The sequence below is a fragment of the Nicotiana tabacum genome, chromosome 23 (genome assembly GCF_000715075.1).
Source record: "Nicotiana tabacum cultivar K326 chromosome 23, ASM71507v2, whole genome shotgun sequence".
Classification (NCBI taxonomy): domain Eukaryota; kingdom Viridiplantae; phylum Streptophyta; class Magnoliopsida; order Solanales; family Solanaceae; genus Nicotiana; species Nicotiana tabacum.
In genome coordinates this window covers 64,344,518-64,356,874 of record NC_134102.1, presented here as the reverse complement: position 1 = coordinate 64,356,874, position 12,357 = coordinate 64,344,518, and the positions used below count along the sequence as shown (strand labels likewise).

Here is a 12,357-nt window from a genome sequence, read left to right as displayed (position 1 = left end):
ATCTTGATAAACTTTTATTTACCTAAGGTTAATTTCACATTGGCAACTACCAGTAAATACATCATTAAAAAGGCTTAATTAATGGTATTATACATTCTTTATTATTATTATTTTCTTAAAGCAAGGAACAATATTTTTAGTTTCTTCAACTATATATTCTAAATCTCCGATTTACACCTCAAAAAACTGTAATCTAGTCGGATTATTCAATGATAATTAAATATTATGGAGTAGAAATGATCACAAGTGACTTACCTCAAGATTTCTCGTGATTTCCCGCTCAAAAATCGCCTCAACCCGTGTTTGGAATGTCCAAAAATGAGAAAATCACGGACCCCTCTGTTTTTGTACACTATCCAGAGGTTCCGCACCTGCCGAATATTTAACCGCTTATGCGGATTTCCCCCCGCTTCTGCGCAAATCCTCGCTTCTGCGATCCCCCACATGTGCACTTCCTCCGCATCTGCGATCGTCCATGCGTAGGTGCGTGTCCGCACATGCGCACTGCCTTCCGCATCTGCGCCCTTAGCTTCTGCACATCCTAGCTCGCACTTGCGAGCTCGCACCTGCGACCAATGTTCCGCAGGTGTGATTGCACCAGAAAGCTTCAACTTCAACAGTCTTCCAAATTCAAAAATGGATCCGTTAACCATCCGAAACTCACCCGAGACCCTCGTGACTTCAACCAAACATACCAACAAGTCCTAAAACATAATATGAACTTAGTCAAATCCTCAAATCACCTCAAACAACATCGAAAACACGAATTACATACAGATTCAAGCGTAATGATCTTTGAAATTTCAAATTTTCACAAACGATGTCGGAACCTATCTAATCAAGTCTGATTGACCTCAAACTTTGCACACAAGTCATAAATGACATAACAGACCTATTACAATTTTCAGAATCATATTTCGACCCCAATATCAAAAAGTCAACCCCCCGGTCAAACTTCCCAAAAATTTGACTTTCGCCATTTCAAGCCTAATTTCACTACGGACCTCCAAATAATTTTTTGGACACGCTCCTAAGTCCAAAATCACCATACAGAGCTATTGGAATCCTTAGAATTCCAATCCGAGGTCATTTATACATAAGTCGACATCCGATTTACTTTTCTAACTTAAGTTTTTAATTATGAGACTAAGTGTCTCATTTCACTCTGGAATCCTTCCGGACCTGAACCAACTAACCCGGTAAGTCATTAAACAACTATAAAGCATAACTTGAGTAGTAAATGGGGGAACGAGGTTATAATACTCAAAATGACCGGCCAGGTCGTTACATTAACACAACTTGAACAACTCAGTTTCTATAACAACAATATCATTGGTGTTATTTCATATCAAATAAGCAATCTTCATAAGGTACGACACTTGGATCTTGGATCAAAAGTACTTAAAAATTCAGATTGGTCTAAAATGCAGAATATGCCTATGTTGACATATCTGAGCATTGGCTACAATCATCTAACTTTAGACTTCCCTAAATTTGTACTCCATTGCCATAATCTGACTTACCTCGATTTAAAATTCCCAACACGTATTAAATATTGGTTTTATGACTAAATGAGTTGTGCGTGATGATTTACAGTGTTTGGAGTGCAAAAATATGAAGAAAAGGTGCTCCAACTATAGGAGAAGAGGGTGGATGCGTCGCATCCAACCTAGGAAAAATTATATTTGGTGCACCCTTAGCAGTGAAGTCGGGCTAAGGCATCCGCCTTAGCATCCGCACCTGGTCACAACAGAGATGAAGGAACATCCACCCCAACATCAATCCCTGAAACTGAGTCGGATTAGGAAAAGGAAAACTTTGGCCCACGACCTGTGTACGCAATATATAAGCCAAAAACGCCTCTTTTAGGTCATCGAACACATGGGAAAGCGGAGAAAAGCCATCACAAAGTTTGGAAACCACAGAATTCGTCTTGAGTTCTTACTTTTTTGTTCTTTTATTGATTTGTATGTATTTTAGGGAATTATTGGAGATTGCTACCATGACTATGTGTGGTTAAACTCATTCGTTCTGAGGTTATGGATTTACATCAATGTTGATATTCGAATATTGATTTGACAAGTTAATTTATCATATTGGATTGTTTATTCATATCATGAGTTTAATTGTTTTACTGCCTAGCTAACAGTGAAATACTATATATGAATCTTGAGTTGAACTTGAAAGAGGTAATTCTTGATTGCAATATGATTGAATAGAGCGCGATATCTTTAACCTAGTCATTGGGGAATTGATTTGTGAATACGGATAGAAATTACCTATTTGCTGTGCTTAGCCAATTTTGCAAGAGATTGTTAATGCATTCTTTTTATCTCTAATCTCATAGGAATATAGTGTTACACCCTATATTTTCGTACGTAAAAGTATGCCAAGAGTAAATTGATGAAACCTCGGAAATGAGATATTACATCCCGCATTTTCGTACGTTAAAGTTTCGTAGTAAGTTAATCGTTGTAAGTTCGGGAATGAGACTATTTTGAGATTATAAACATTATGCTATTTCAAACAAGTGATGAGTAAATTCGTGAACGATAAAGAAACATTTAACACGAACTGAGATGATATTCTACTTAAACCAAATGAAATTTAAATTCGAAAATACATATATGCAATTGTACACTGTTCTCTAGAAGAAAATGTTATTACTGTATAATTTTTCAAAATTAAAGCTCAGCTGAATAACTGGTAGGATGGAACCAAGAGTAATATTAGTGGGAAGCCTACCACATAATAAGTGACGGTTCAATTCTAACATCTGTTGTCCTCCTCTTTTCATATCTCCTATGTAATTAAAACTTTTATAAAAAGAACTTTAAAACATATAAAGGGTCTGACTTCTTTTCAGATTTATGGTATTTATAATTGTAACTATATCTAATTTAGTCTCTTTAATTAAATATCAAAATATAATGACTATTTGTAATTAAAATTTCCCAAGATAACACTAGAGTTTGGAATATAATCTAGAAGTAATAGTCTAAGGCTAAGCACTACAAAAACTCACTTTCATTTAAATTTCCCAAGAACGTAGATGTGCATTTATTAATGTACGAATATATGCACCTATGTATGTGTATTATGTTTGATATGATTTTATTTAATTTGTTTATGAAAATCCAAATGGTTTCTAAAGTACTTATCTTATTTGCCTGCCTTCTTTCAACCTCTTGAACGGTTTGCTTTCTTAAAAAATGCTTATGATTTTGATAATTTAAGTTTACTATTTGCAGTTTTTCAAATCTCAAAGTTAGGATTTGATTCCACCACTTTCCAGCCTCATATATTTGAGAATGAAAAACTGGAACATTTTATCCATCGGCGAATAAAGAATATGATGCTGAAAAGTGATCGGAAAGGAGGTCACAGAACGAGGCAATGACGGCTCACCAAGTAGACAACAAGCAGCAAGCAGAAGCTTCTCAACCCTCTTTACCTTTCTATCTTTTAGTAGTATTCTTTTTTGATCGGGTAAAATTTCAAAACTGACAGTCTGCTCTGCTACACTATCTGGTTGTAGGATGAGCAGCCTTTGTATAATTTTGCTTTTCTCTCCTTTAGTAAGTGTTTTTTTCTTATTATTTAATGTCTTTAAGCTTATTTAATTAGGTTTATAGTCCTTTCATTGTATTCAGCATGAGCAACATATTAGTAAATTGTAAAATCAACGAGCAAGAAACAGGACTAAAACATTAAATTTGTGCACTTTAACTTCAAAAACAAAGTAAATCATCGGTGCCATTCACATTTATACCACGACAAGCTCATTAAATAAAGGCTATATTGTTTTACAGTTCTCAAGGAAGGAAAATATTCCTCATTTTGATATGGGCAGCTTAGAAAGCTTCCTAATTTCTCCATGTTTGTAAAGATAGCCTGTAAATGCATAGCAGTAAGGCATCAGTTACACTATCATCAAGTTCCCTAATTGTCAATTTTGTTTTTCCTGAGTTACCTGGCCTAGAAATCATATGAATGCGAGACCGAGGTCCATCAAACATCCAGCTATCCTCGTCTAAGGATTTAACCTCTTTATTCAGTGAAGCCATCAGATCAGATTTGAGAACTGCAAGCAGAACCAAGATAACTTTGGATTTAAGGATGAAAACTGAAACAAACTATATTATCAGCTAACAACTCAAAGTTTCTTAGAAAAACAAAGTCCATTACATCAAGAAAATAATGCAAATATGGCATTTGCTTTCTCAGCTAGATGTTTTTTGTTTTAAACAACCAAAATAGCCAAATTCACTGGCCAAACTTTTTTTGACTAGCTGCTAGCAATATCTTTTTTATTCAGAAAGGGGAAGTAAAGACTCCATTAATGCTGCTTTAATTTGTGTTTGCCTAATTATCAATGATCATCATCAAGTTCTATAGAGCTAAGAACTTTAACGCCTTTATCTATGATAAAGCTGCTCTGCTACCCCAAAGCTCCCACTTTTTGCGGAACCTATAACCCAACCTGCTGAACCAAGGATGGCCTAAAACCGAAGCCAGACACTTTCTCCACCAGATAGAAACAGTAGGTCACATGAACCATTTTGGTCCTTTTACAAGCAGTAAATGGTATGAGATGAAAAATTCTTAGTATAAGCCACAAAATTAAACATCTTGCTACCTTATATATGACACCATGCTAACAGGGGCGGATTTAGGGGGGCGGAAGGAGTTCACCCGAATCCCCTTCGTCGGAAAATTACACTGTATATGTAAGGCAAAATCTGTTTTTTATCTCTATATATTATGTTTTGAATCCCCTTGACAAAGCCCAAAAGCATAGCTTAGTGGTCAAGGGGGTTCAAAATCTTTGTGAGGTCATTGGTTCAATTCCCACTAGCTACAATTTCTTTTAAAATTTTTCTTTTTTGAACCCCCTTAGAGGAAATCATGCCTCCGCCACTGCATGCTAAACGTACTTAATATAACAGCTTTATCAAAAAAAGAAAAATCCTTAATATGATAGACATAACCTGCTGAAATACACTTCCCATTAGTTTTAAACCTTTACTAAGGCTGTTCTAGATTTGTCCTTACAAATCTATGCAAACATTGTTGGCAGTGTTATCAAAAGCGAAAAGCGCAAAAAAACTCTAAGGTCTGTTGGGGGTTTAAGTGCAAAGCGCAAATAAAGTGTGGGCTTTAATGAAGAAAGGTGCAAATGGAGAAAAACTATTGTATGTGTATTCCATGACTAATATCTAAAAGCATGAATACCAAATATATGGACAAAGAAATTGAAGAAAATTTTATGATAAAGTAAAATATCAATTGTTTAGTGTCGTCTCTTCAGGATTACGCTCATTTGCAAGGAAAAGTATGCTTTAGAGCCTTGATGGCGACGCTGAAGCGCCCACTACGCGAGGCGAAGCGCTCAATATGTTTTGAGCTTTGCTTCAGGGCTTAAGCGCGCCTTCGATAACACTGATTGTTGGTACATAGTCATTTGGTCAGAAATATGGCACTCCTTTGGACTTGTTTCAGGCAGAGAAATCACTCACTTTCATTAATTAACTAGTGAATTTACTCAAAACTTATTATCAACGTATATCTAACAACAATTGAAAAAGCTATCAAACAACAAAAGAGTAATATAATGAAGTACTGGCCTTTTTGAACTTTGAAGAGCTGTGATAGTAGTAGTAGTAGTACATTTTACTTATTAGTGGAGAAAAAAGCATCTATAACACTTAACCAACTAGTGATATAAAAAAGAAGAAAAAGCACTTACAATCAAAGAAAATTATCTATTTTCACTCGATGTAGAACAATATAGACATGTAAGTGATATGCAAAATTATAAGAACTTAAGATTGAGCTCTATCAACATTTTTCAGCTACTAAATTTTGAGTAAATGAGGTCTTACATTTGATCTTCCTTCAAATTACATCCACTGCATCTACGTTTGTGTGCAAACCATACCTAACTCCAATTTCCAGCTGCCTCCAGCCCCTACTATAAAGCATCTGTCTCCATCTGTGCCCCCCCCACCCCCCCCCCTTCCCCCCCCCCCCCTTTACATGTCCTACTCACACGACCACATCATTTTTACCATCTAGTTTCTATCACGATGAGATCAATCAATTTTTTCCTTTTAACTATTTGCAACTTTTATGTTATTCTTTACAGCCAAGGAGATGCACACCAAATTTATGCAAAAGCTGTTAACAGTCCCTCAAATAATCAGAAGATTATAATATTGTGTCTTAAAACACTCATATCTTGAAAAATGAAAATCAGAGATATCCAATGAAACACCAGAATTTTCTTTCTTTTTCAAACATACACACTACAGACGTTAAAAAAAAAAAAAAAAAAATTCTCCAAGTTTTAGATTCAAAAGTAAAAACATGTGGTACTGGCAATCATGCTGTGCAAGTGGAAAATTCTTTTGGCTACAAATTACTGGCTTTTGCTTCAAAATTTTGAAGAGAGTTTCAAATTAGAATATTATTCAAATGAATTTTTAAATACTCCACTGCATTAAATAATCAATTTTAGCTATAGAATAATATTCCACTGCATTAGATAATCAATTTCAGATCGTTATTCGGCTGATTTGCGAAATAAATTAGGTCTTCTCTAGCCACACAGATCATTACTTGAAGTTGAATATACTGCCAAATGAAAAACTAAAAACGTAAACATATTTTCACAAAGAAAATGCAAAAAATGTCACTGACCATTTAGAGCTTCATCTTTGCGATCTTGAATGGAGATGAGATCAGTAGGGAAGTTAAAGTCATCAGCGGCTAAAGACGATGACTGCCCTGCGTTTCCTCCGATCATCGCCATCGTCGAACTCGATGACCTCGCCGGCGACGATGTCAGGGAACTGCCTGTACTCATTTTCCCTCTTTTTTTTCCCTCCTCGTATCCGAAAATACAAAACCCTATAGAAATACTACTCTATCCGTTGTAAGTTTCGGACATTGTTTTTCAAGGTAAAAGATGATAGATTCAGAATTAGAAGTAGAAAATAGTATTTTTTTCAAAAATAAAAATATTTTTATCATAAATTTATATTTTTCAAATTACTTCTTATTACTGTAATATTTTATTTTTCTTTTTTATCTAAATTCTTTTTTTTCTATTTCGCTTTGTTATAGTGGGCGTTTGGACATAAGAATTGTAAAATTCAAAAACAAAAGTGAAAAAAAAATTTAAGTAAAAATGGTATTTGAAAATTAGAATGGTGTTTGGACATGAATATAATTTTGGGTTGTTTTTGAAGTTTTATAAGTGATCTGAGTGAAAATTTTGAAAAACAGCCTTTTAAAGTTTTTTAAATTTTCGAAAAATTCCAAAATGCATTTTCAAGTGAAAATTAAAAAATTTATGATCAAACGTTGATTTCGGAAAAAACCTAAAAAACATTTATGTCCAAACGGGCTCATAGTCTCTCTATCACCAGATTTGAGCACTTCCTTTCGAGGTATAATTGTTTTTTCCTTTGCAGTATACCAATTTATTATCTAGTTTGTAGTTTTATTTCTTTTTCTTTTTGGCCGCGCATGCATGTATTATAGTTGATAGAAGGCAATAGTGTCTAGTTTATTATTTTCTCAAGAATATATAGTAATTTTCATATATAGTGTCAAATACAATTTGTTTATCAAATATTATAAAAAGTACTTCTTAAATAATTTGACCAAACATAAACTGCCACTCTCCAAAAGTATTTTATCCAAAAATACTTCTGAAAAAAGCATTTTTCAAAATGATCCGTTTTTGGAACAAGCTCTTAGTCCAATTTTTCATTTAGACACTTTAACTAGAGCCATAAGATACTAGCCTGAATATTTGAGCAAGTTGAGTCTATTACTGCAACAACAACAACAACAACAAGCCTAGTAATTTTTCACAAGTGGGGTATGTGAAGGGTAAGATGTACGCAGCCGTAACTCTACCTTAGAAGGGAAGAGAGACTGTTTTCGATAGACTCTCAGCTGGAAAACGGATGAAAAAAGAAAAGGTAATTGCAACAAGTAGGAAACAACAAGTTGAGTCTATTATTACATATTTAATTTTAAATTAATGTAAATTTCAAAGAGAAAAATTAAACGCAATTGAAATAAAGGATTCATATAGGATAGATCATACTAACTAGTTAGAATTAACACTTAGTAGTTGTTTTTTGTATAAGACCTAATGTTTGTCAAGAACTTCATTTTTGTTTGTTAGAGACTTAGTCGTAAATTATTTTCTTTCGGCCTTCAAGTGATAGGAGGATTCACTCTTACATTCTCTCTCGGGTAGGTAAGTCTTACTCTCTCTTATTAGTAAGTATATATGTAATGATATTATTGTCGTGTCGTTCCAGTAATATTTGCTAATTTGTAGTTTAGAGGGGGAAGGGAAATTAAACAAAAAAAAAGTAAATAAAGACTTAAACACAAAATCTATAAAAAGAGTTAGTGCTGAATTTAGAGATCATCTAGTTTTAGATGTAATTAAATTTAAATTTAGAGGTCACAGCCATGTTTAGTATTAAAATGATATGTATGTGAATAGAGTCGAATAAATATTATTTATATAATTAGTTCGAACTTAACTAAGACCTAATTGGCGATTGAAATACATATACAGGCCCTTAAAGTTGCCAAAAAATTCCATTTAGACACTTGAACTTAGCTTTGTTCCAATTGAACACAATACTATGTTCATAACCATACCTATTAGGCACAACTAGCTGACTACTCGGCCAGGTGTTATATTAAGTGAAACGCGTGATTCTAAGCGCAACTGACGTGGAAAGCTAACCAATTAAAAGACGTCAACTATTTTAATACGCCACATCAGATTTTAAATTAGTCCCCCATTTAAATTAAAATACTCGTTCATTATTTCAGTCATTCTCTCTTCCCGTTAACCCCAATTCAAGAATGGCGATTAGAGGTTCTAAAAATCCCTAGAAAAATTCCATCAGTTACCTTCGATTCTTACTGTATTTCTAATTTATTCTCTTCGATTTATCACTAAAAGCATCTCTTGTTTCGTATGTCATGGGTTGTATGGTTATTTACGGTTGATTTGCAGAAGTTATCAATTATGATTTGAAGATTCGAGTTGGATTTTTGGGAAGACTGTCAACGACTAATGTTATTGGACTGTCCATGACTCAAGAGGTATTGTTTTGCCCTTTATGTAGCATGCATTGATCAATTTTAGGGTATTCGAAATTCTCTGTAAAGTTAAGATTTTTTTGGAGGGTTTCCTTCGAAATATTCTGTCAGCTTTTGGTGATATATTTTTGGGGTTTTCTTTGAGGGAATCTTATGGATGATTATATTATAACTCGTTTTTACTATGGGGGTGCATTTATCAATGATGGGGCCTATCATATGTCGGGGAAAAGGAACCCGAAGCAGTTTTTCCTATTGATAAAGACCATTTTTCAATGATGGAACTGCTATATTATACTAAAACGTTAGGGTACCCCACTGTTGAAGGATTTTACTATCGAACCTCAAAAAGTGATGAGTTTTTCAAGGTTGAATCTGATTCTCATCTGTTAGACAATGTAAAAGACCTAGTACATTATGATTTTTTGGATTTGTATGTGCTGCATGTGGTTAATGAGCCAGAGGTGGTTGAAACTGTGGGCCAGATAGCTTTACTAACTGGGCCAGAAGTAGGTGAGACAGATAATATTTCTGGTAGTGCTAGGGCAACAAATGATGGTGATATTAATACTCAAACTACTGTTAAGAAAGACCTAGGTGGTGAGAATGAAAACTTAGAAAATATTAATATAGAGGTGGATGAAGGATTAACTCAAGAAAATGAAAGGATTGATGTTGATGTAGTTGATGAGAGTAATAAACATGCTGAGAAAAATGTGGATGGGGCTGAAACAGATCTGGAAAGTAGCTCTGACTCACAAGAAGATGGTATTCCTGAAGAAGATGACTCAGAGGTTGATGAAGAGTTGAGATCTGTTAGGGAAGAAAGAAGGAGCAAACAAAAGGGTAAGGTCCAAAGATAAAAAACTGTTGTAAAGAATGAAATACCTCTAGGAGAAGCTGGAATTGATTAAGGCTTTGAAGACATTGGAAGGAACAAGGTTGCTAGATATACAGGAAGGTTAGGGGGTGATGAGCAGTTTATTGATAGTTCAGAGGCAGATAGTGATGACAGTAAAGATGAGTTAGATCCTGAAGCTGTTAGGGGTGTTGATCTACCTGCTAGAAGAAAGAGTAGTAAGCTAAGTTATGATGATGATTGTGTTGTGGCTATATTTGAAGTTGGGAAAGGTTTATTGTTGATTTGAGAAGGAAAACATGTACTTGTAAATTATGGCAGCTTAGAAGCATTCCATGTTAACATATTGTATGTGCATTATATAACTTAAACCAAGAGCCTGAAGATTATGTGGAACATTGGTATAAGAAAGATACATTCTTAAAGGCCTACCAATACTTTTTGCAACCAATTCCCACAATGAATATGTGGCCTGAAACCACAAATTTAAAAATTGAGACTCCTGCTCCTAAACTAATGGCAGGCAGATCAAAAAGATGTAGAAGAAAGGCAAAAGATGAACCTAACAAGAAGTATGGAAAGATTTTCAGAAAAGGGGTGAAAATGACTTGTTCCAAGTGTCATCAACAAGGCCACAATAGAAGAGTTTGTAAGGTAACCAACTGCTGATTCTTTTAAAGTTAGCAAACTATTTTTTTTTATGCTAAATCCTTATAATTTTCAATGTTTGAAAGCTGGAATAGGCATGCCTTCACAGCAAAATAGAGATTCTGAGCAACCTGCAAGTTCAAGCCAACCTGCAGCACCTTCTTCTGTTTGTGCAGATAGTTCAAGAGTTAGAATGGTTGAACCTCCAACATCATTTCAGCCTCTAAGTTCAAGTCAGCCTGCAAGTTCAAGCAAACCTGCAGCTTCTAGCCAACCTACAACTTGTAGCCAACCTTCTTCTCTTTGTGCAGATAATTCAAGAGTTGGAAAGGTTCAAGCTTCAAAACCTTAAAGCCAATAACCGCCAACATCTATTGGAACAAGCAGGGGAATAGGCAGGGTAGGCAGGGGAAGAGAAATTTCTGGGCAGAAGAGGGGCAGGGGACCAACAGATGCTACTACAGGAGGACAAAAGAGGCCCAATAATGTTGGATTTGGTCTCTATCAGGACCGCAGAACTAAAACTCAAATACTAAATGTAAGTTTATATGCACCATCATATATTAATTATTATAGTTTCACAAAGATATCAATACTGATTTAAAAATTTTTTCCAGCCAGGAATATCATCAGAAAGACTAGTAAATGCTGGTTCAAATGTCATAAATACAACTCCAACAAATATTGACATTGGTTTTAAGCCTCGAGGATTGAGATGGAAGGGTAGAGATGCCATTACCACTCGCCAATTGCAGCAGATGAGGGACTCCAACAATAACAAGTAGTTTGCTTAGTTTTAGGCTTTTGTGTGGCAATGTAATTTATAGCAGCAAACACATATTATTGACTGCTTCTAATGTATTTTAATATGTTTTAAGTACATTAATATGGTTGTGTTATGTGGATGATTAATATTATTTTGATGCTAAATTTAGAGTTACTATAATCGAGTTTGAATATGCACTAAATTGTGATCAACTTCTTTTAAATGTTGCATTTCTTTATAGACAGAAATCACACGACAACTATAAAAATCAAGGCAGCAAATTTCTTACATACAAATTCAAACTCGTCCCTTGAACTAATTCAAACAAAATTACATAACCTTGTACTAGGCCAGCGATTGTACTAATTGAAGCAAGTATGCAGCTTTCTTCTAAACAAAATTACACTAGACAATACAATCACCCCTACTAATACAAACCAGCAAAATGAATAATCGACTACTGCCACTAATTTGAACAAACACAACAAGTATCGCGCCATATCCATATCCATAAAATCAGCACCAACAAAGCTGTAAGCAGTATGATGGTCCATTTTTTTCTTGCCCGATTCCTCTCCAAAATCTTGACTTTTTTTAACAAACCACAAATCACCCTATTTTCTTGAGAAGAGAAGTCTTCATCATACCATCTAAAGTAATTACATCCACCCCTTTTCTACAAATACAACCAAGGAACGGAAGATGAGAATTTAAGAAGAATCACCAAAATGTAGATTATAACGAAATTACTATGAATTAAACTTACCTTTCCAATTTTGCAACTGCAAAACCTTCATCCTGGATTACGATCAGTCAATGATATCTTGAAATTTGCTAATTGACCGCAATTACAGTACACAACATCAGTGGGAGATTCCTTCGATGAACTCGACGAGTTCGACATTATAACTGCTTTGACGAAGAAAAGAGGCAAGAATTG

General features: G+C 34.6%; 1 protein-coding gene across 1 annotated transcript; it reads right to left on the bottom strand.

Annotated features, from left to right (window-relative positions):
- Positions 1-3,699: 3,699 nt before the first annotated feature.
- LOC107797914 (protein SAMBA) lies at positions 3,700-6,964 on the bottom strand. The gene is made up of 3 exons (XM_016620830.2): positions 6,703-6,964; positions 3,974-4,084; positions 3,700-3,894 (listed from the first exon to the last, which is right to left on the bottom strand). The coding sequence occupies exons 1-3, from the start codon at positions 6,866-6,868 to the stop codon at positions 3,836-3,838; spliced, it is 336 nt and encodes a 111-aa protein (XP_016476316.1). The 5' UTR covers positions 6,869-6,964; the 3' UTR covers positions 3,700-3,835.
- Between the last annotated feature and the right edge of the window lie 5,393 nt (positions 6,965-12,357).

What these genes read in the sequence shown, in the direction of transcription:
- LOC107797914 (XM_016620830.2), bottom strand. Translation starts at nt 6,868, where the DNA reads ATGAGTACAGGCAGTTCCCTGACATCGTCGCCGGCGAGGTCATCGAGT. An exon ending in CAAAGATGAAGCTCTAAATG is followed by an intron (nt 4,085 to 6,702) that starts GTCAGTGACATT and finishes TTCTGCTTGCAG; the next exon opens with TTCTCAAATCTGATCTGATG. An exon ending in TCATATGATTTCTAGGCCAG is followed by an intron (nt 3,895 to 3,973) that starts GTAACTCAGGAA and finishes ATGCATTTACAG; the next exon opens with GCTATCTTTACAAACATGGA.